Raw genomic sequence first — 22,507 nt, 5'->3', positions numbered from 1 at the left:
TACCAAGTTTTTGGATCCACAACCAAGTTTAAAACCTAATCCAACCCTTAAGTAAGTCTGCAAGTGAAAATATAACTTGGGATCAGTAGTTCTACTCTGGAATTTAAAGCATGTAATGTACTGAAGAGAAGCCAGCCTAGCACAGGAAGGCTCACAGACAGAGCTGCTTAGCACGGCTGCAGCATCTTCAGCCCCTCCATATATGAAAGGCTCCATCATGAAAGGCCGTCTGGTGCCTCTGGAAGCCTCGCACGGTTGCTCTCAGATACATGGTTGCACAATTACTCAGCACAACAGAAAGCAGGTAGAGGTAGATAAACCAGTGTCAACACAGCTGAGATGTTGTGCCATCTGGTTATCTTGAAGGGAAGCCCAGCCTGGCCATGGGGGGATGAAGGCAGCTGCAGCACATGCAGACAGGCTCAGGAATCCTGCACACTTCCCTGCTCCAGGAAATCCTTTCCTGCAAGCCACACATTTATCGAGTGCTCATGCTTGTCAAGGGCATTTGTGTGACTGGGAGTTTTGCAGAAAAGTAGCCAATAGATGCTTTTAATTAACTGAGAACGCTAAGTCAGCCACTCCGCTGTAGAGATGTGGAGCAGCTTAAGCAAAAACTTTCTGTAGAATCAGTGTGAGCAACTGTAAATCTGCAGCAAGGCCAAGCTGCTCTTCCCACAGACTGTAACAACTGCGGCCCTACTGGGATGCCCACAGACACAGGATTGTGAAGAAAGAAACCACCCACACCTGCTTTGTCAGCTATAGTCTGTATGGAAGAACTTGTCTGCCTTGCAGCCTGCTGGACCAACTCTGCTCTCAACTTCTCCACCAAATCAAGTCTCAATGACAAAGAGGAGACCCCACTTCTCCCAAACACTAGTATCCCTTCCTTCCTCCACACCACCTCTTCCTGTCCATCAGCATGGCTGCGCAGCTTCTGAACAGCCCTGTGCCTTCCCAGCCCCTTGTTTTCCCACAGGTGATCTTCCGGAAGACCTCACAGACCAGGAAGTCCCCTCCTAGCACCATGTACACAACCAGAGCTGTCCTCTCCTCAGAGGTTCACGGGAATGCCCTCACAAATCCCTGAAGCCCAATTGCCTGCTGTGCTGTCCCTTACAGCCCTCCACCTCCCTCTTTGTCACGCTGGTCTCTATCAGGGCAGCCACCAAGTCTGTCCCCCCGCATGCCATCCTGTCATGCTGTCCAGAACCAGTGAGGCTGAGCTACGACCTGCAACCCTTCCACTCTCCTCAAACCCCAGGCCCTGGACAATGCCCTCCAAGGGCAGCAAGTGTGGTGAAGCTTAATGCACAGCCCTACACCAGCCAGTGAAACTTTCCTTGGAGGAAAGAGGCATTCAACTGAGCAAGTGAGAGGAAATGTCTAATGACAGACTGCACAGCTCCTGAATACCAACGAGGCCACACTGTGATCTTGCAAAGAGACTGTTACTGACACTGAAACTGCTGCATTCAGCAGCTGGACCATGCAGAAAGCAAATCTAGCTCAGTACACGCATTACTGCAGGGGCACCAGAATGTATTCAGGCATGAGATGTTGTATCACCATGCGGGAGAGACCAGGAACCATTTACAGATTAAAAAACCTGATACGGGCAGCAAGGGGGAAAAGCTCCTCTCAGGATACTTTATTTTTTTCATACTGCTTTGTAAATCAACAGATTGAGAGGCAAGCAACAAAACAAATGGGACAAAAAGCATCAGTAATTGTCACAAATTATTTCCACCCTTACCAAGACACGTTTGTCCATCAGGTCCCAGTGTTGTCCCTGGGGAACATGTGCAGTCACTGGTATCAAGGCAGGAGCCCTGGCAATCCACCACATCACAGATATCATAAAAATCTAGGGCACGACAAGAACGCTGTCAGCACAAACCACTGAGCATGCACCAAAAATACAGCATATGTACCATCACCTTCATGCCCTACGTCTGGTCCGTCAGTTAAAGACATAGCCCACATTAGGAAAACTGAACCACCGAAGCTGATGAGAAACAATCTAGTTTATTACTGTAAGTCAGAGATGCAAATTTTGGCTTTGGTAGCATGCCAAGACAAACCACAGGGCCCACAGAGAGCATTAAATCACTGTGGCCAGGTCAGCTACAGAAAATTTCTGCCAGCTGAACAATGGCTAGAATTCACTGAGGTGAAACAGTCTCATTGGTCTCTTACAGACAGGCCACCACCAGCACAGCGTTGCCTGACACGTCTCTGGGTGAGAGAGGCAGAAACCAGCTACCACCTCTCCCAGGTACAGGGATGCTCACTGCCCCTCCTGCATCACAAGGGATGGAGGGTTGCAGAAAAGAGATCTCAGCAGTTACTTACGTCCACAGTACGCGTGGAAACAAACACTCGGCTTGGTTAAGTGGTACACGTAGTACCCTCCCGGGCATGCCTTAATGTCAATCGTGGTATTCCAAAGGCAGCAGTTGCCGTTGAAGCTGGCACAGGCTTGGCGTGAGACAATGCCATCCAGCTCCCGTGGGTGGCTGCCATTCAGCCAAATGGGAGCATGGGTGCCGCAGTGGTTCTCTGGGATGCAGAAGGTAGGCATAGCATCACCAGCCATGCCAGTGAAGCGATACCACTCCCCGTTGATTTGACTGTCACACGTCGGCTGGCCATGGGAACCATTTATCTGATGATCTGTGTTCCTCCAGGGCTCATTCAGGCTGATGTAGGCAGAGCAGGGGTCCAGAGCTGAGACATACAGTAAGAGACAAGAGAGAACATCTGGCAGATATCACATCAAGTTGTTAACTGAGAATTGCAAGGAATGCAAAATAATTTATTTTCCTATTCTTGACTTAATAGGATCATTGGGATAGACAGAGATTCCCTGGAAGAAACAGCAATACAAGCTAAGTAATTGCCTTATGGAAAATTCTGACAGCATGGCTTAGATGCCTTGGAAGAAAAAGTAAATTAACAGAGCCCTCAAAACATTATGCAACAGTCTGACTTGCTGTTTAGCTGCTGTAGAGTACAACAGGGGGAAAATAATATAAATAAACCTGAGAACTAGAGAGCGATTTGGTATAGAAAATGGTCCGGGGGTATTGGATCAAGCCTAGGACATCGACCCTTTGGCCAAGGGTGCACCTGGAGTACCTACTGTACTACTGGAGTACCTGCAAGCCCCTCTTGAAGTCACTGGTATCTGTCCCACATGCCTTGGAGAAGAGAACCAGACTTCAAACAGGTTATGCAGGCTCTCTAAAAATCCACCCATCAGCCATCACAGCCAAGCTGCCATAACCACAAAGCAGAGATCACCTTACAAAGCGTCAGTTAAAATGTGAATTGCAAGATATGCAACACGAATGCTACATTTGAGGCGTACAGAAAGAAAACGATCCATTTCAATTATTAGCTCTCTATATAAATGTAAGTGATCTCTAAGCATAATTTATCACAACCTACTTCCTTCAGGGCCCAATATTTAAACAGCTAAATAAAAGAATCATTCTTCTAGGTCACAACAACGTTGATCAACAGCCCAGCAGGCTGTCTCTAACCATGTGCCTACATTCAGAGTGGCAAGGCAGGAGGAAGAGATCTTAAAATCTAGAGAGAATAAAGGTTTGAATCAGGAACGTTCAGCTCTCTACACAGTCACATTCCTTGCAAGGCAACAAATCCTCCTGACTGCCACAGGAGATCAGATGCTTGTAAGGGCAAGACATGAACACACGGACCTCCTGGTATGCACATGTCTGTTTGTGCAGTGCTTAAGGAACACGTCCCTTTTCAGAAGCCTTTCTGAACCTTCTGCAAACAATTAAAACATAAGAATACCATAGGGAGAAAAAAAAGAAAGAATTGACGTGTTCACTGCACTCTCAGTCCTGTCCTAATTAACCCCGATTTGGCACTTCCTTGCTAAAAGTCCAGAGGTTTCATTTTCACTTACATTTAATACCTGATTAGGCATCGCTTAACTGTGAGGAGCTATTCCCTATTAAGCAAAATGAATGTTAATACTGTCTTGAGTAAGGAAAATTGATTACCATTTGCTAGAATTAAGCTAATAAAACAAATCATTCTGATGAAATAAATCTTGGACTTGAATAACCTCTACTTTCCATACCACATGACTTTTTAAGTTCTAAAACAGCCCTCGGTGTTTTGTTTTCTTTAAACAATAGGGTGATGCAATTTTGGTGGGGGAAGACATGATATTGTTGCTATTAGAATGCTCTGGACTCAGGCAAACCTTCCTGGTTCATTATTTTGGTTTGCTTCACTGACTTTGAAGTGGGAACTACAAGTGCTTCAGAATATGGGCTCCAAGTTACCCTTATTTAGCTGCACCCTCTGAGAGTATGTGTCTCACCGATGTGCTGCCTCGTACCTTCTCACAAATACAAAACCTCTCTTGACAAGCACCCTCACACCATCCTCATAGACATGTTTTGTTTGGCCTGGAATCCAGCATTAAAGGCAGGAGCAGCTGTTGTAGTCATGAGAGCGTTGCAGAGCTGCAAGCTGGCACATGGCACACAAGTCGGGGTTAGGAAAGGAATTTCTAGGGCACATATTTATGAGATACGCAGAGCGGATTCACTGCCACAACAAGCAGCCCCTAGTTCTGAGCAGCGGAGATGGAACTGCAGCAGGAATCTCTGATGGGATTCACCAGGCAATCCCTCATGAACTCTTGATTGCACCTGCCTTTCCTTGTCTTCCCTTGGCCACAGACAGCAGCAGCACCATTAAATCCCATAGTCCAAAAGCTTGATTGACTTCTTGGGACAGGAAAACACAGGTCCTGCCTTTGCACATAGCTGAAAAGAGCTTCCTCTAGGTTTCCCCCAATACAACTCACTTGGTCCCCACAAGATGATTTGATATGGCCTTTGGGTGAGTCACTGACTATGATGAAAAGGTTTTTGTGTTGTTAAGAGCCAAATGAGGCAGAGCAAGGAATACCCTGTCAGCTTCCCCGCTGGGCAGCACCGAAAATACATGCACGCTCATTAGCTTTCATATAGGATAATTAACTTCATGAAATATGCTTTGTAGACAGACACTGAAAATGCTCGTCTAGGGAGATCACATTGTCTCCTAAACATTCAGAAGATAATTTAAAGACAAAATTCACTGAGCTGAATATGCAGCAGCTCAGAGAGAACTGGAAGGTGACATTTCAGGGGAAACGGGGTAGCACATCCTCCCCTCTTTCATTTCTCTGAGAGCCTCAGGCAGGAGCGAAGGGAAGGCAGACAAGCAGAAACAGCAGACAGTGCCCTTTCGAACACTGCAGACCCTCACAGCTGCCCTTGGGCTGCCAGAGCTGCCCTAGGCCAACATCCCTGCAGACACCAAGCAGTCTTTGGCAGCAGAGTTTACTAAAAACTAATCTGAGATTTTAAGAAAACGCTCCACAAAAATATAGAAGCAACCAATCAACCTTTCATCTCTTCTCTCTCCCCCAACAATGAAAGCATGGGGGTTTTGCACAAGATGCATCTGTCTCTGACTCCTCTGATTTTCATTTTTCTTGGCTGAATTTTTTCCTCCCCAACACTTCTTGCATGACCTGAGGAGCATTAGCTATGAAGTAAACCTTTTTGATTTGTTATCTTGATGATATCATTAATTCTCTAGCTAACATGCTAGCATATATACTGGATGACAAATTAGACTCCAGCAAGCATTCATAATCCCACCATTCTGCAGAGAGATTAATCCTGCGTGTGCTGTGTAACTGGAGGTCTCTGGCAGGACTGATCGACAAAATGAGCAGCACTGCATTATGACACTAAATTCAGTTCAGATTTATCAAAGAAACAAGTGAAAAAGTAGCATAATATCTACTCGTCAAGTCTTTCCTTTGGAGGGAGAGGAAAATCCCACAGTGCCTTGGCAGTAGAGATTCTCCCAGTATGGGAGCCTTCTGTCTCTGTGACAGAAAGACCTTTTGAACTGGAAAGAATTTCATAGACTCATAGAATGGTTTGGATTGGAAGGAACTTCAAAGATCATCCCGTTCCACACCCACCACCACAGGCATGGACACCTTCAACTGGATCAGGTTGCTCAAAGCCCCGTCCAACCTGGCCTTGCCCCAGAGACGGCGCAGCCACGACTTCTCTGGGCAACCAGTGCCAGCGCCTCACCACGCTCACAGGAAAAAATTTCCTAGTATCTAATCTAAATCTCCCCTCTTTCAGCTTAAAGCCACTACCTCTTGTCCTATCCCTGCACTTCAAGATAAAGAGCCCCTCTTCAGCTTTCCCATAAGTCCCCACCACCTTCAAAACGGGTGTTTCTCACATCTCCCAGTCTTTCACCTAAGCATACCAAGGCTCAGCACAAATGGTAAAGATGATGAACAGAAATAAGCTCGAAGGCAATGCCTCCTTACTCACCCATGGAATACACTGGCTGCAACTGGATGACAAAGCAGAGAGAGAAAAACAAGTACTGGAACATCCCACTTATCCAAGGAACAGTTGCCACTCAAGTAACAGAGACTTGAAAGCCCTTGCACACACTGTAGCTCTCGCAGCCCTTGTCTCAGTGAAGCTTCTGACACCAAGCTTTCTGAAGAGCAAGTGTGACAACCCTCCTGGAAGTTTATCAGAGAAAGAAGCAGAAGGGATGTGGGGTACTGCTCCAGCCTTGACCTCTACAGAGCAGCTCTGCCCCTTATTGACAACAGAGATGTACTTACTGATCAATCTTGTTTTTTGGACTCAACCCGCTATTGTTTTCTGGCCTGACTGCCCCACAGTGACACCTCCACAATCTTATCTGGAGACGAGAATTCTAACCAGGGAACACCCGGACATCCCGAAGGGATGGAAAAGAAGAACAGATGGGTGCTTGTTATCTCCACTCCTTTCACAAATCATAGGACTTCGTGGCTCCCCACAGGCAGAAAACTCCAGCCAGAGAGCCTTAACTGCAGGAAATAGTGGCCAAAGGAGGAGAACTGATCCTTCCGAGCAGAGATTGCAGATGAATACTTGGAGCATAGCGACAATGGGAACATCAGTCAAAGCAAAGCACCGGTGTCCTATAGGGAAATAAACTGTTCCAACACTACATAAAGACCCTTTCCACTCCTGGTCACACAACCTGACCACTGCAACAAGATTATTGAACAAGGCAAATAAAGATGGTTTTCCACAGTAGTCTTACCACCATTTAAAAAACAAACAAACAAACCAACAATCAAGAAACCAAACACTACTGAATTGACTTTCATGCAAAACTGAGAAATAAGAGAACCTCTGCCTTACCAGTTCAAACCGAATGAGATTGAGCTGCAGGTCACAACCACATGCTCTGGCTGTGAGATACAGCACACTGAAATCTGCTCTCTGCTATAGCAAACCAAGCAGTGAGAGATACCAAGGACAATATGAACAAGCAGAAAGGGATCTTCCCTCTCATTCTGCTAGCTGAAGCTTTTATTATAGATCTAAAATTCGGGGTTTTTTAAACATATATGTACATATGAAAATTTACGGGTCCCTCCTTGCTTATTAACAATGGTTGTACAGTTCTCCCCAGGAAATTATCTGCAGGCAGAAACCTCTCCATCAGCAGAGAGCAAAGCTAAGCCTACAGTAACCACACAATCAAGCAAGTGCAGGCATTTCCACATTTCCTTTGCACCCTGCATTTCAGCAGCAGGCTGGCATGAGGAATAACATCAAGGTTGATGTGCTACTTTCTAATCCCAGTAGGAAAAAACCAGCTCTGTTGTTTTCATATTGAGTTTGTATGTATTTGCCCGCTTTGTAGAGATTGCACATCACAGAAAGTACTCTCTCTCTGTCTGGATGTTCTCTGGCAGTGAAATGCAATATGCTGCTCTGCTGCACCCTGCTAGGAGTCAGTTCCAGTGGTGAATGACTCTAGGGAGCAACAACAGAATTTTTATAAATCATTGTCATTTCTGTCACCGTCACCACCAAAAAAATTTCTCTGGCTCTATTGTGCTGCCAGCTGTGAGGTACCAGAAACATTTTTTAACAACAGGAAAAGAGAACAAATTCACTCGGAAAAGCTAGCAAGGCAGATAACCCTTGACAGGTGATTATGTGAATTCCCAGAAGAGAAACTAAAATTGAATGGAGAATACTGCAAGTCATACAAAGTTATATTTTGTCATTTTCATTGAGAGGTTGATTCTTACTTAAGATCCCAGGTAAATAAAACTGACAAGCTCGAATTGAGTTTTCTATTTGTTAGAGGTGTGTGTATTTCTCTGAACTATTTCATTAACGGCTGCTTTTATCTTTGTAGGTGGTACATTAGGCCCGGCACTAGTAACATTTTGACAGTTACATGTAAGTACAAATAAGATCGGGAAATGAAATACATCTGAGCAGTTTGGAGCCTCAAAGGTGTGACTAACAGGCCTTATCACGCTCTCCAAAAGGTATTAAAGCAGAAGATGTCCTAGCACTTCCAGAGATGACACTCCCAAATCACCACAACATCTCGTTCAAGGAAACAGTCTAAAGCTGGAGAAGACTCAGTGCACTGCTTCTAAACATTTGTAGGATCCACAAGACAGAAAGACCATCTTGGTCTTCCAGAAGAAGCACCAGCAGAGGTAACTCTTCCATCAGCAATTTTTCTTTGCTTTGCAAGTTATTTTGGGTGACATACATCTCTCCAGTTCCCCACAAACAACAGCAGCCTAGATTAGACTACTGCAATCTATGGCACAGTGAGCTGGAGTACTTACTCCTGAGAGTGTGGTGGGAACCCAGATAAAACACCCTCCTGCAAACAGACCCTTTGGGAGGGAGAGTACAATTCTAGTGGAGCACTCAAGGTGCTGCAGGGCCTGCACTCTCTAGGCAGATCTGGTAAATCTGTTGTTTCCTGACCTCCACTTTCCCATCCCAAATACGAGTGAGCCCAACTTCAAAAGAAGATTCAGAATTGAGTAAGTAGTTCTTGAATGTAAATATCAGCATGAGTTAAAAGATTGTTAAACCAGTAGTAAAATAGAAGGCTGAGATTTTATTTTGGTACCCATGAAATGGGAACTTCTAAACTTGCTACTATCTAAGCCTGAGTACATCTATTCTGAATGTAAGAAAAGGATGCTAAGTTTGCAGGTGGCCACCACAACTCTTAACCCTGCCAGAGATTTGGAGGGTTCTACCACCCTCACACAAAGAATTCTGCTTTTTCAAAGCACTGGCTACATTGGGAAGCCTTATGTTACTTGTAATGGACTAGTGAATAAAGGTATTTTGGTGTTTGCTGAAGCTGGCCTTGTCTTAGCCAAAGCCACCTCTCGAGACACACTAATGTTTGGTACAAGCAAGGTGTGTGAAGAACAGCTCCTGGTGCAGGAGTGACTCCTGCAGTCTGCCTGAAAGGAGCAGGCGGAAGAGCTAATCAGCAGTTCCTGCCACGGAGAGAGAGGAGAACCCGACCCAGGATCCCTGTCTGCAATTGATTTGAGGATGTACATTCACAATAAGCCTTGACAGGCTGCCAAGAGAGATTGCACATGTGTCAAGGCTTTAGCCTTGATTCTATAAACAACTTGTCCCGGGACACCGTGCCCATGGGAAGGGCTGTTGAGATCAGGGAGTGAACACGAGTTTGGTGAAGTATGAGCAAAGTCACCAAAAGAAAAAGTAAAACATCAAGACTGCACTAAAATCAGACTTAAGTATAAGACATGAGTAGCACTTATTTCCTTCCCATTAGTGGAGTCCTGTGACAGAGAGCTTGATGTTTTGAGTGTGTTTTTCCACAGGTTGTACAGAAATCAGCGTATCCTCAAGTTCTAAATGGAAGAATTCAGACATAGACAGCACATCCACAACTCTAAAACTAGTCAGTGGTGAAGAGGAATCATAATGAATAAGCACTAACATCAGCTTCTCCCATACTTCAGGGCTTAGATACACTATAAGTGTTATTTCCATTCTTGTATTTTATTTCTTACCTCTTCAATGTCAGTCTAGAAATAAAAGTTATTTTTTGAAAAAGGGAATAATTAGAATCTCTTGAGAAAGGTAGAAGAATACTTACAATATAAAAATCTTCCCGTGTGGAAGTAAAGCCATACAACGTGGCATAGAGGAAAACAGTTTTCATTTACCACAGATGAGATCAAAGAAATAGTTCAGAAAGACAGGGCAACTTGGCCAGCTTTGCTTGACTGACACAGTGCCAAGGTCTGACAGCCAACAGTAGCTTCAAAGCATCATGCAAACCCTCATAGAGCCAACATGGAAGTGCAAGAACTTTGCAGCAAGGTGATCATCATCAGCACCTGCTGGGTAAGAAGGATTACAGAGGAAAAGAAAAAGGGTTTCTTTGCTATTCAGGAAAAGGGAGCCATGAACACTGATGAGCTCTGCAGTGCAGAGCCTCGCATGTATGGCAAAAAGGAAACTTAATACATTCCTCCACAGTTTTGAATGTGACATATGTTTATTTGAAAGCTCCCTCATAAGGAGAAAAGAGAAGTTAAGCAAATGAATAACAAAAATGGTAGACAAGGCAGCATCTGAATACTGCAATGCACACCACTGTTTGTCCTTCATGGCGTCTAAGAACACAGTGTTACATTAAGATTCAGGCAGTGCTGCCTGCTCTTGAAGTGCTGCCAGTGGGGCAGTACCCTGTTTCACGATGAGAAGCCAGGCAGGTAATAACTACTGCATGATACACAACAGCACGTATCAGGGTGAGCAGATAAACATCACCCTTCCCTTCACTCAGAGGCAACAAAAGCCCCTAGCAGAGCCCACGCATGCACCAGTGGTGCAGAGAATCCCAGGGGTACAGACTAACAGGCCACTGAACAGCTCATATGTTTCAGGGTACAATCATAGACTCTTCTTTCACTCCTTTTACCACATTATCTCTAGAACAACATTAAAGCGTCCACAGGAACGACTTGGTCACACTATTTTCTTGCTTTCTAAATAGGGTTTGGGATGCCAGACGTTTAAGTCTTCAGATCTTCTGGATGCCAAAATGGATGACTTCTAATGCAACTGTGCCAAGCAACCTGTCTGGAGAGGGCAGCAGCTCGTCTGTACACAGCAGCAGAGCAAGGGCTGCTTGGAGGAAGGGGATTTGTCCACATTGCTGAACTAAGTTTCAAGTGATTACAGGTAGGTCACAACAACTAACACCTTCCAGCCCCTCCTCTCAGACTTCAAAGCACACAGGAGACAGTTGGGTGGTTTTAAACCTGACAATCATGGAGTCATGTTGGGGCTTTTATATTCATTTTACAGTCATGGACATGAAAAAAGAAAAAAAAATCCTCTGGTACCAAGTGTCTCATCCTAACACCCCACAAAGTCAGGACAAAGTGCAGTCTGCTGATTCCCAAAGTTAATGAACAAACTATATGTCATCATGACAAATCAAACGACAGCCAAGGCACAGAAAGTAACAGAAGTCACTTTTCCTCTGAAACAGCATTTGAAGGCAATCTTGAAATATGCTGACACTACTAGGCAGGTTTTAGGTACCCAGGTGTTGCAAACACACACAGACACATATATATATATTTTTATCCTGCAACCTGTCACATGTCTCTAGATTTTGTCAGCCTCCAAATGGAGCTATTACGCTGGTCAAACAAAGGCATCTTTGTTAGACCAAATATCTCCACCTCACCACCTCAACTGCTCCTGAGATCCTGTGTTACGCAGGTAGGCAAGGCAGCAAGATCTCCATCCAGGCTTCTTCAGGAAAGCTATTAGCTGCACCACCATGGCCTCAGTGATGTAAGGTCAAGAAGAAACAACCTAAACAAAAAGAAATGGAGGAATCTCAGGAGACAGCTGCCACACATAAAATATTCTCTTCTTAACTGGGGAAAATAATGTTATTCAAGAACATTGATTCAAAAATTGAATAGTTATTTATTGTTCCAGAAGTACATTGCTCTTTTATACATATTTCATAAATGATACAGGATTTTACACATGTTCAGTTGTGGTTTGGTTTTGTTTGTTTTTTGTTTTGTTTTTGTTTTTTTTTTTTTTTAAAGAAGGGCTTTTCTCCATGCTCCCTCCCTCATCCCAAACACACACCAAGGATTCAGCTACAGGAGTGTTCATTTTGTTTTTTCCCCCCCTTTAAAACTCACCACACAAACAGGATAAAACAGATAAAAAATAATCACACGATGTAATTAAATTGAAAGACAGAGGAAAAGGGGGAGGGGTTAAAAAAAACAACTTAGAAACATGCACCCATTCGGTCCAACATGCCATTGAGTGAGAAGAGGCAGCAATCCCAGTTGTGTTTCCACATCTGCAAGGCACCTGGCATCTAGTTAGTACTGATTTGGTTTTTTTCTTTCCTTTTTTTTTTTTTAATGTAGTTCTCCAAAAAAACCAGAATCCTCTTTCCATGACACAGTGAGGAATAGTAATGAAACACCAAAAAAGTAGCCAGCTTGTCTGTATATAAAGCTTAGTGCCCTTCTCCCACCTCTATCCTGTCTTCACAGTATTTATCAGCAGGATGCTGAACAGACTGACTCGCTTTGAATGATGAGATGTTTTAACTGCTCAGAATTCAGCCAGCCTTGGCTAGAAGAGAGGGCAATGGGTCGACTTTCCTTCCTCTATTTCTTTGAGTCAAGAACAAGAAATGTCATTAGCCACTCCTAAGAAATTCTGACCTCTGGATGCGAAGCTCATTTAAAGCTACTTAAATACAGGAAAGTGCTAGAGAACTGAAACAGTTCTGCGTCTGGCACTTGAGAGCCCATGGCTTTCAAAAAGCCTCTGGGTAAGGAAAATGCTTTGCATTTAAGCAGGAGTTATGATTCTGTAACAATTTCATAATCCTTTAAACCTTTATCATTTCATAGTCCAGGTGGCTATCAGCTTTGGGGCAGGAAGAGGGGAATCCTCCCTCCCTTAAGACTGAATACAAAAAACCTCTCATGCAATGCTGCCATTGATTTCTAGAAGGAGCTCAAGGGCATCAGGACACAAAGTTTATATAGTTATTATGGAATAATCAAAAAATCAATTATCAAATATCCAGAAGAAAACTCATTCCTTCTCTCACTTGGCTACAACCAATCTGTGCTACAAATAAGCAAAGGAGGAAGTCAGTGGAGCACGTGGGGTGGGCTGGGAAGGGGAAGCTCACGGTTTTCCAGTAGAAAGCAGTCTTGTAGTAACTTTACAAAAAAGATCAGGTCTGATCAGAAGTGTGCGTGTTAATGATGGTGGACTGCAAGTTCTGATCACCAGCCATAGCTCCAGGTGGCCTGGGTTCTTTGTTGGTGTTTGGGTTTTTTTTTCCTTTTTTTTGAGAGAGAAAGAGAGATCTGAATCAGGTAAAGGAAAATTTAAAAAGCTAAGCAGGCTGCTGGCGTCTTATCAAGAGGCAGACCCTGCAAAGCTGGAAGAAGACACCCCTACACCCCAGCGATACATTCTTTTAATGACCCCTCCAATCCTGTATTTGTACATAATTGCCATTCAGACAGTTTTTAAGTGTGACTATTTTCCAAGCCCTTTTCAAACCTAAACATTCCACAATGTCCCATCTTCAGATTTAAGAAATTCCCCCCCTATAGTCCTTTGTCTTGATTAAAGGTAAAAACCCTCCACCCCCACACCACCTCCCAGCTTCCACCTGCAATGCTTTAATTAAAAAGGCAAGAGCTATGAACACTTTTGTTGCCGAGGTTCAGAGCTTCTTTGCCAATCAGTCCTTTTCACCAATTTGCTGGACGGGCAGGTGAACCTGCAGTGGGTCTCGAAGCCTCTTGAGGTCCAATTCTGCCTAAAAGTAAAAGGCACATTATAAAGAATAAGCTCCCAACACACCTTCCCCAACACTATTCCCCTTTACAGAACGGAAAGCTTTCCTGCATTTCTTTGTTTTTCCTGTCCAGAAGGGAAGCGTTCAAAAAGTAAAATAAAGTCACAGGCTCATACTTGGGAAAATCATTCTCAGCACTTTAAGACATTTGCACTGTAATTCTCTAAACTTGTCTACATGCAGCCACTTCAAAGGAATATAGTAGGGAGGATCTGATCCCCATAAACTCACTGGAAACTTTATTTAAAAAAAAAAAAAAATCAAACCCAATAAACTCCCCAACTAGTTTCACAGGAATAGTTGATTCTAGAAGAAAACCCCCATGCAAATACAGCCACCCAAGAGCATCTGTATTCAACATGGGCCGAGAAGTTTTTCTCAGTTTTCTCATGAAACAAAGAGAGCCCTGACCTTCCTCAACTCCTTCTCAAAGGCAAGGGGAGAACACATCTTGCCCTGGATCCTGCTCACGCCATCCTTCCGCAGAAAGGCTCTCAAAGACACAAGGAAAGATCTCTACCCAGCTCCTTTTTGAACAGATCCCACAACGTGGACAGTCTGCCAAAACGTCTGCCTCCAAAATATGAGAAATCTGTCCCCATTACCTCTAACAATACAGTTAAGGTTTATTAACATTATTTTCCATGACTGCAACCCAGCATATAGAAATGCTACGTCACAAAGACATGAACTGAATGGATGTAACCCTTCATTCCTCACTAAACCCATCTGGTGTGGAGGAGCTGAGAATAAAGGAAATCTTGAATTAGGCTCCTCTGAGGCATGAAGTGCCTGAAGCAACTCAAGATTTGCCAGCAATTTCTAGAAAGCCCTCACAGATAGAGACACACAGGCATTTCACATTGATTTACACATCCAGCAGTTCTATTCCTGGGTATACCAAAGCCAATTCAGTGATTACACTGGGGCTGTGACAAGAAAATAGGCTTAAAACTTAAGATATATCCATTCTTGTTCGAGGTGTATCTATTAATAGCAGCTAAGAACTAGCAAGCAGTTACTTCTTTGTTCTATTTCTGAAAAATTCTTGTTACCTGAGCAATTGCATCCTTGAGTTGGTTGTATTTCTCTAGATCAAATTGTGTCTTTTTGGCTCCTTTATGGAAAAAAAATAAGTACTGTCTGTCTCTGGCATCTGGATAAACATATTCCTAAAAAGAAATAAGAAGAGAAGATCTGAATAAAGCATCAACAGGGTGCAACACAGGATAGCATCAGCATAGCATGTATTAGGCATGTTTTGGGAGGAAGGCTAGTTTCTGTCAGTGAAGACACAAGACCAGACAGCATTGTTCAAGCTCATCCAGTGCAGAGGGGTGACCCCAACCAGCAACAAATCCCCACCCAGTCACTTCCTCACTGCTACTGGATGGAGGAAGAAAATAAGGAGGGTAAAACCCAAGAAAAACTTATGACTCAAGATAAAAACAGTTTAATAAGGAAAAAAAATCCAGAAGAGTGATGAAAAAGCAATCACTCGCCACCTCCCACCAGAAGACCAATGCCCTGTCAATTCTCCCTGCAACCAGTACTTCGGAGAAACTCCCTCCTAGTTTATTGCTGGACATGACATCATATGGCATGGAGTAGCTCTTTGGTCAGTTCAAATTAGCTGTCCCAGATGTGTCCCCTCTCAGTGCCTCACCCACCCCCAGCATATTCCAGGGGGCCAGGGCAAGGACAAACAAGAAACGAAGAAGGCCTTGACGCTGTGTGAGCGCTGTTTTGGTCACAAATCCAAAACAGAGCACCATACCTGCTGCTATGAAGAACACTAACTCCATCCCAGCCAGACCCAGTGCAGTCAGGCTTTTGCTTCTCTACTAGCATGTTACACTCCAGCACTGAGTCACCATCACCTCCCTCCTGTCCTGAATGTGTGAATCCTTCGACGCAGAGAGAAAAACTAACACATTTCAGCACTGCAATACTGACGGTTTGTGGGGAAAAAGAGATGCAAAAACTATAAATACTAAAGTAAGCCTTTGTAAGATGGCCCTTACTCTCTTTTTCTTAATGTCATAAATATGCAAGGTTCATGAGTTCATCCCTCAACCAAACGATGCAGGTGAGAACAAGAAATCAATCCTGTAACTTTTGCCAGGGATACTCTACTGCAAGAAAGTCACAGCTTTTTAGATCATCAGAGCAGCAGAGCTGTTCATACCAAATTCCACACATTGTCTACAAAGCACAGGTCTGTTTTCTGAAGTTAACTCTCCTTTGTACGGGAATAGCACACAGCCTGTGTCTGGTATATATCCAATGACTAGGGCTGCATTCAGAATCAAGCCATCCCTGAAACACTGAGATTTTGTCTGGCAGAAGAGGTACTAGTTCAAATGGATGACTCAAAACATCAGGTCTGAGCTCAAACACAGAAGAAGTTCCAGGTGTACTTGGCAGAAACTATGACAGCAGCCCTGACAGAGGCACGTGTGTCCTCAGCTCCTGAAATGGTGCAGCTGACAAACCCCTGGGACACCACACTGGAACATCTGAAGTGTCTGTTCTGGTGGTCTTGTGGCAGCAGAGACTCTATGAGACCTTCCTCCTTCATTATTCAGGTGCAACTGAGAAGTTTGAATGGGAGTGATGAGACAAACCCCATACTAGAAAGCCACATAAAGTCTGTCACAGCTACAAGAATGCAGAGGAGGATCCTTCCTCTGGATGAAAGGCCAGGTCTGCAAAACACCTAAAACGTTCCAAATATTATCCCTGAAGCTTTCTTGTCTTTTTAAAAGGTCAGCATCTCATGTCAGAGAGGTACACTTCCTTAAACTCAGTCGGTAACTTATGCACCCATAGTTTATTTGGGCTGATAAATCACAGCACTTGGATGCCTTTGGTGCAAGTCACTGTGTGTGAGGCTGCGTGGGTGTCTGTGTGCAGAAATCATTCCTTTTGAGCAGATGAACCTGTACAGCTAAAGCAGTCAATCACAGAACGTGCAGAAGCATTTATGGTAAGACAATCAGGAAAACAGCAGTGACCACCACCAGAAAATATCACAATAACACGCCCCCACCCAGGACATCAAAAATTAAATCAAGCAGCATCTAGGTTCCAATTGGATAAGGAAGGGGCAAAGCTGCTTCTATAAGGTGCAATTTTACTATTTTTCTAGGCAGCAGAGCTCAAAGCAAGTCTTCCATCAAAGTTTCAATGCCAGCAAAACAAGTCCTACCTGGCGAGTTATTACAAAATACGCATACATTGCCATGGCACTACCATAGGTGATGAAATAGGTGACTGGTTCCATAATGTCCCAAGAATACTCCCACCAGGTGAGGCGGGCCAGGATCCCAAATTGAGTGGCCATGTAGGCCAGGCCTCCCCACAACACCAACGTTGTCCTCTTCTCTGCTTTCCTGGTGAGCTCCATCCTTACCTGCACAAGACAGAAATAATTATGTTGATATAATTAAGAACGAATGTAAAAATAACACTTTATATTTATATCAAATGTATTTATATTAAATGCTAAGTGGTTCAAGACTCCTGATTTGAGTCTTTTATGCAGACAAATCCAGACTTCTTTTCCATGAGTATCTTGCCATCATACTCTGAGCACGCTCTGGATACCTTTCAGAGATACTTATGTCCAGAGACATCCTGACACATTAGCCCCAGTCTTTATATACTACCACGTTAATTTCCAATTACATAAAGCAAGGAAACAAAATGTTTCCTCAGAAGCCAGAAACAGATATGGTTTGGCAATACACTTAGTGCATATTCTCTTATTTGAAGTGTGCCGTGGACCTAATTAAAACCTTGAAATAAATAAAGGCTGCATTTGGAGGATAAGCAAAATACGAGAATTTTCTCACTTTTTCTAGCGGTGCAAGTTGCTCCTTCAATTCCTCTAGTCTCCCTATCAGCTCCTTCTCTTTGTTCAGCTGGTGCTCCTCGATGCACAAGGCAGTATACAACTGCTGAACCAATGTCTTGACATCATTCAGCGTAGTTGCGTTTTCATGGCTTAAGAGCTCTAGGAAAGAGAGAGACTGCTTGATATGCATTATTAACCCACAGATTTTCTCGTATACCCCTGAGAAACTGATGTCTTGGCATGCAATTCTCAAATGAGGAATAAATGAAAGTGTTGATTGACAAAAAGCTATGGACAGCTTAGTTTCCACAGCAGCATCTGAAGGAAAAGGGACTCGGTTGTGCCAAGGCACAGAAAGCACATCATATCCCCTCCTCCCAGATACAGGGCTTCTGTTCCACTGCAGAGAAAAAAAAAAGTGTGTTCCTACCGAAGTGACCATCAGAAAGTACTTGGTATCGAAGACTACAGAGTGCAGGCATTTCCATTTCAAAGTGCACAGGGTGATTTTGCAAAAATGAAAAAGCGATAGCTGGAAAGTTGAACAGAACTAATCTCGGTGCTTATTTACATGCATTCATGTTAATACAAGCTAACTATAGAAATCTCCTTTGCAAATGAATCAGAGGCAGCAATTTCATGTAACCTAGGTGATCCTAGAGCTCACCTACCAGCACACAGCAGGTATTTCATACAAGTGAGCTAACCAAAACCAAACTGAGTCATTAACACAGACTTTGCTCTCTCAAACATCAGATGAGTGGGATGTGTGGATTCCCTTACCTTGGGACAGCAGTTTCTCCAGTGCAGAAACAGACACTGGGTTTGCATTCTCATCCAGTTGTATTAAAACTATAGACCAAATGAGCTAGGTTTGATGCCATCATGCACTCTCAGTTGGAAGAGATAACAATCTTGTTAAGAGTCCTCACTCAACCTCTATGGCCTATAACATCTTCTAAGCGTGCAAAAACATCATACTGAGGACACAGAGCAGTGGGGTGAGAGGACAGAGAGTAATGCACGTGTGTGCGAGAGAGATATCCAGGAGGCTTAATGGAGAGTTTTCTGTTAAGATTCTTTTAAGGAGATTGGAAAAAAATCTCTAGTGGAGGTCAGTCTAACCACAGATGAGGGGAAAAAAAGGCACCCCACCCAACGTCCCATTCCAAAATTCCAGAGTCTCCCACATGCTAAGGAAAAGAGGCTGCACCAAGTTTCCCAAGTCAGTAATTTGTTTTTTACTTGGTATTTTTATATTGTGAACCACAAAATACTAGAATACATTATTATTATTTTTCTGGCAAAAAACGGTCCTTGGAAGCTAACTGCATCTACAGAGGAAGACAGCACAGATCAGTTTATCTCCCTAGAAGTCAGCCAGCCAGGGCAGACTCAGACCCAAAATACATGGTCACTCTCCCGATTTTTGATAGATCAACTTCCTTTTGCATGCTGTCTTATTCAGGCTGCTCAAGGTGGAAAAAGGAACATTAAACAATTCCCTCACAGCTTTTGCCTTATGAATTATCTTGTTCATTATCTACTACTTGAAGAGAGGTGTAAGAGACATGGCCTAAAAGCAAGGGAAAGCATACAGATAAATAAAAAAAGGCATTTTAACCATCAAACCTCAACTGGTCATGCAAGTGAAATGATAAATCCTTCCAAACTTGTCTGCCTGTCTACAGGGCTAAAAATCCCTTTTAGAAAAACATTGCTTGAAAACTTTACACTATTGCCTGTAAAAATAAGAGAACAATAAGACAAAAATCACCCACTATCTTTGAGTCAAGCAACAATCCAAGCAGACGTTCCAACACTTGTCTTTTGTGTAAGTCCTCAGAGGTAAACAGAGGCATGCGAGAACGTGGTGCTTGATGAAGCCTATAAAATTGCCAGGAGTAAGAGTAGCCGGCAGATGAAAAAGCCAAGTTCCTGCCTCCACCAGTAACTCTGGAGCATCTTAAAAGTTTCTTGTAAGCTTCTACATCTTTGACACAAGTGTCCAAAGTCCATTATTTAAAAGGATTTTCTTACTGAGTCAAAGTAGGTTGATTTCCTGTCCTATTTGATTCTTAGTAGGATAACCTTGTAGGAGCACAGTCACATTTATGTCACTGTTTGTAAGCTAACAAAGTTTCAGGGTTTATTTGCCATATTCTACCACACCTAAAAGGAAAAAATATTAACTGTCAGGTGAATGAATGATCTATTCTTCCAAATCAGGTAAGTTTCAACCTAATTCCTATTTTGGATTATATTCCTTCAGATGGAGTTAAATGAAATCACTTTTTTTTTTTTAATTTCTTTTCTAACTACTGAAGGTTTAGAAATCAAAAGAAACTAAATTTCTTCATTCATCCCTCTTAGGGTGGATACTGGCTTTGAGCAGAATGAATATTTGCTTTTCATCACCGGTTACTCCAGTTATTTGGATATCACTAAATTAGACTCCAAGGCCAGGATTAGAAAAAGCAAGGTTTCCTTCAGAAATAACACTTGATGTCCTTGAACCAGTTAATAAAGCGTGCTGCAATTAAACAGGGAACTGAACACCAAAATTTCTGATGTTTACCAGAACCAGGCTGGTTTACCTCTCTTTGGTGGTCTAACATGATACGTAACATCATTAATGATCAGCTTGAAGTCATCCAGCAGAAGCAAATCTATGCCCGTGGAAGAGGCAACACGCGTGCCATCTGTAAGGCAAACACAGAGCACTCATTAAACAGCAGAACCAAAGTACCTAAACGTACTTTGGCTAATCAAGTTGCAATGCCACCCCAAATCCAAATTTCTACGTTTTCCCACAGACAATACGCTTTGTCAAGATGTCTATATAGTTTGGCAGACCTTACATGGCAAATACTAGCTGAGCTATGTACGCAGCTGCTTTTCTAATTAGTGGTGCTTTAGGTCATCTTAACATCCACTTGGAATATTTCTGTACGTTTTGCTGTACAATCCACTTAAGTGGCCTTCATCTCTCCCCATTGGCATTGGAAACTATTATATCAATCTCTACATTGGACAACTTCGACATCACCTAGCTAATACCTTCTTCCTAGGCGAAGACTTTTAAGGAAATATCTGCTTTGATGGCTCTTTCTGAGACGTCCTCACAATATTTCAGAGCTTTGTTGGCTAGCAGATACACAGTAATTGAGCAAAACATGACAAAATATGACATGAATTGAAATAAGTTTGAATATTCACAGCTAGGAAAGATATTGTTTTCCTTATATCACCTTTTACATCCTATTCTTTACAAATCAAATCTCTGCATCGGTTGCATGGCCTGCAGCTTTCCTACTAAACAGTAGGAAACTCTGCAAAAACAGATGTAAGTCTTAGTGGAGGTACGCTAAGGATTAGGAAAGTCTTCCTCATCCTTCACTCTACAGTCAGATTTCCTTGGCAGATCTGACTACTAGGAACAGCTAATGGAATATTCTGACTCTAAGAAAGGCAATTTTACTTTTAACTTTTTCAGGAATACCCAAGAACCCACGCCATAATGAGCATTTACTAAAAACGCAAAAGGCTGGATGAGAATAGCTGGCATGTGAGTAGATCAGCTAGTTTGTAAACACCAGTACCTGCTGAATAAATAGCAACCCGATCAATTCCTCGATCCTCTGCTTGCAGCTGTTGTAAGAACACCCCAACAGAGTCCGAGATAGGTTTAAGCGTGAACTGGCACCGTTCACGCCGGGATGGAAGATTCACAGAAATCACAGGTAACCCATTTTGGTAAACCACTGTCACGTCTACAAAGAAGAAAAAAATAGAAGTTTTGTTAAAAATTAATAGATCTTCTCATGTCCCATCGAGAAAAAGGCAATCACAGTTACGAGCTAGACATAAGAGAGACTAAATTTTTGGTTCACCTTTTATCAAGTGATGCCTCCACCAAAGAAAAGCTGAGGGTCATTGGAGGTTTTCACACCCATTAAATTGGTAGTATTTGTTAAACTGCCTGTGCTTTGTGGAAAAGTAAGAGATCCTTACTGTAACCGTAATCACGTTTACACTAAAGGCAGCACAACAGCTAAAAGCCACAACAAGCTTCACAGTACATTTCAGCTAGTTTTTGAGAATAAAAATATTTTGGACTATGGAAGGTAAAACACTGCGCGTGCTTTATCAGGATTTATTGCCCAGCAGACAAAGGCAGACTGCGTATATTAGGTAACATCAAGGAAGGACCTACATCAAACTTTTTAACGGTTGTTTAATTCTGGTTTCCTCCTCTTTGGCCCAAGACAACAAATATTTAATAAAGCAGTTATGAGGTTGTAGGAACAGTGCTCCAAGTTTAAGTGTCTAGATAATTTCATCTAAAATTCAAGAGATCAATACATTTTGTATTTCCAAGACAGACATGTCTTCTTAAGTGTAGATAGAATGATGTTTTCCATTTCTTTAGAGCTGTAAAGAGCTTTCTCAAAAGCATTCTTCAGGATTTCGGTGCATCTTTCAAAAAATCCATGGTACAAATCCCTTACGAACTGCGAGCTAATTATTATTACAGCCCACTGTATGGGATACCCATAGGTACAAAAGTTAAAAGTTCACATTCCCTAAGCCCTCTACTGAGTCACAAACAGTCAAACTTTTCCTAAATGCAATAGTTGCTAAGACAGAGCAGCACACCTAAAAATGATTCACTTTGGAGTGCTACGTATTTTTCTTATGTAAAAATGTAAGGTCTTTTTAATTGCACAGAGCATTTGCCATGTCTCAAGGATCGTGCAGTCACACCCACCCACGCTACATCTGGCTTGGTATTCCCACCTGTTGTAGCTT

The 22,507-nt window shown here is 42.9% G+C and overlaps 2 protein-coding genes across 6 annotated transcripts in view; both read right to left on the bottom strand.

Annotated features, from left to right (window-relative positions):
- The window catches only part of OIT3 (oncoprotein induced transcript 3), a 28,832-nt gene extending 17,079 nt beyond the window's left edge, over nucleotides 1–11,753 (bottom strand). Inside the window, exons 1-3 of one of the 3 annotated variants that reach the window (XM_069863909.1) lie at nucleotides 11,662–11,753; nucleotides 2,359–2,733; nucleotides 1,760–1,870 (exon numbers count right to left, since the gene is read on the bottom strand). In XM_069863909.1, the coding sequence (XP_069720010.1) occupies nucleotides 1,760–1,870; nucleotides 2,359–2,602 (355 nt within the window). In that variant the 5' untranslated portion in view covers nucleotides 2,603–2,733; nucleotides 11,662–11,753. Of the gene's footprint in view, nucleotides 1–1,759; nucleotides 1,871–2,358; nucleotides 2,734–6,407; nucleotides 7,480–8,047; nucleotides 8,447–11,661 lie in introns of those variants that run through there. The other 2 variants (XM_069863907.1, XM_069863908.1) reach the window with 2 other exon arrangements.
- Nucleotides 11,754–11,885: 132 nt separating this feature from the next.
- Nucleotides 11,886–22,507, bottom strand: part of MCU (mitochondrial calcium uniporter) — an 86,514-nt gene continuing 75,892 nt past the window's right edge. For 2 of the 3 annotated variants that reach the window (XM_069863935.1, XM_069863937.1), the window contains exons 3-8: nucleotides 21,298–21,468; nucleotides 20,293–20,397; nucleotides 17,694–17,854; nucleotides 17,048–17,251; nucleotides 14,892–15,008; nucleotides 11,886–13,793 (exon numbers count right to left, since the gene is read on the bottom strand). In XM_069863935.1, the coding sequence (XP_069720036.1) occupies nucleotides 13,677–13,793; nucleotides 14,892–15,008; nucleotides 17,048–17,251; nucleotides 17,694–17,854; nucleotides 20,293–20,397; nucleotides 21,298–21,468 (875 nt within the window). In that variant the 3' untranslated portion in view covers nucleotides 11,886–13,676. Of the gene's footprint in view, nucleotides 13,798–14,891; nucleotides 15,009–17,047; nucleotides 17,252–17,693; nucleotides 17,855–20,292; nucleotides 20,398–21,297; nucleotides 21,469–22,507 lie in introns of all 3 variants that reach the window. The other variant, XM_069863936.1, reaches the window with a different exon arrangement.

The sequence above is a fragment of the Phaenicophaeus curvirostris genome, chromosome 9 (genome assembly GCF_032191515.1).
Source record: "Phaenicophaeus curvirostris isolate KB17595 chromosome 9, BPBGC_Pcur_1.0, whole genome shotgun sequence".
NCBI lineage: Eukaryota > Metazoa > Chordata > Aves > Cuculiformes > Cuculidae > Phaenicophaeus > Phaenicophaeus curvirostris.
This window is presented reverse-complemented; position numbering and strand designations above follow the sequence as displayed.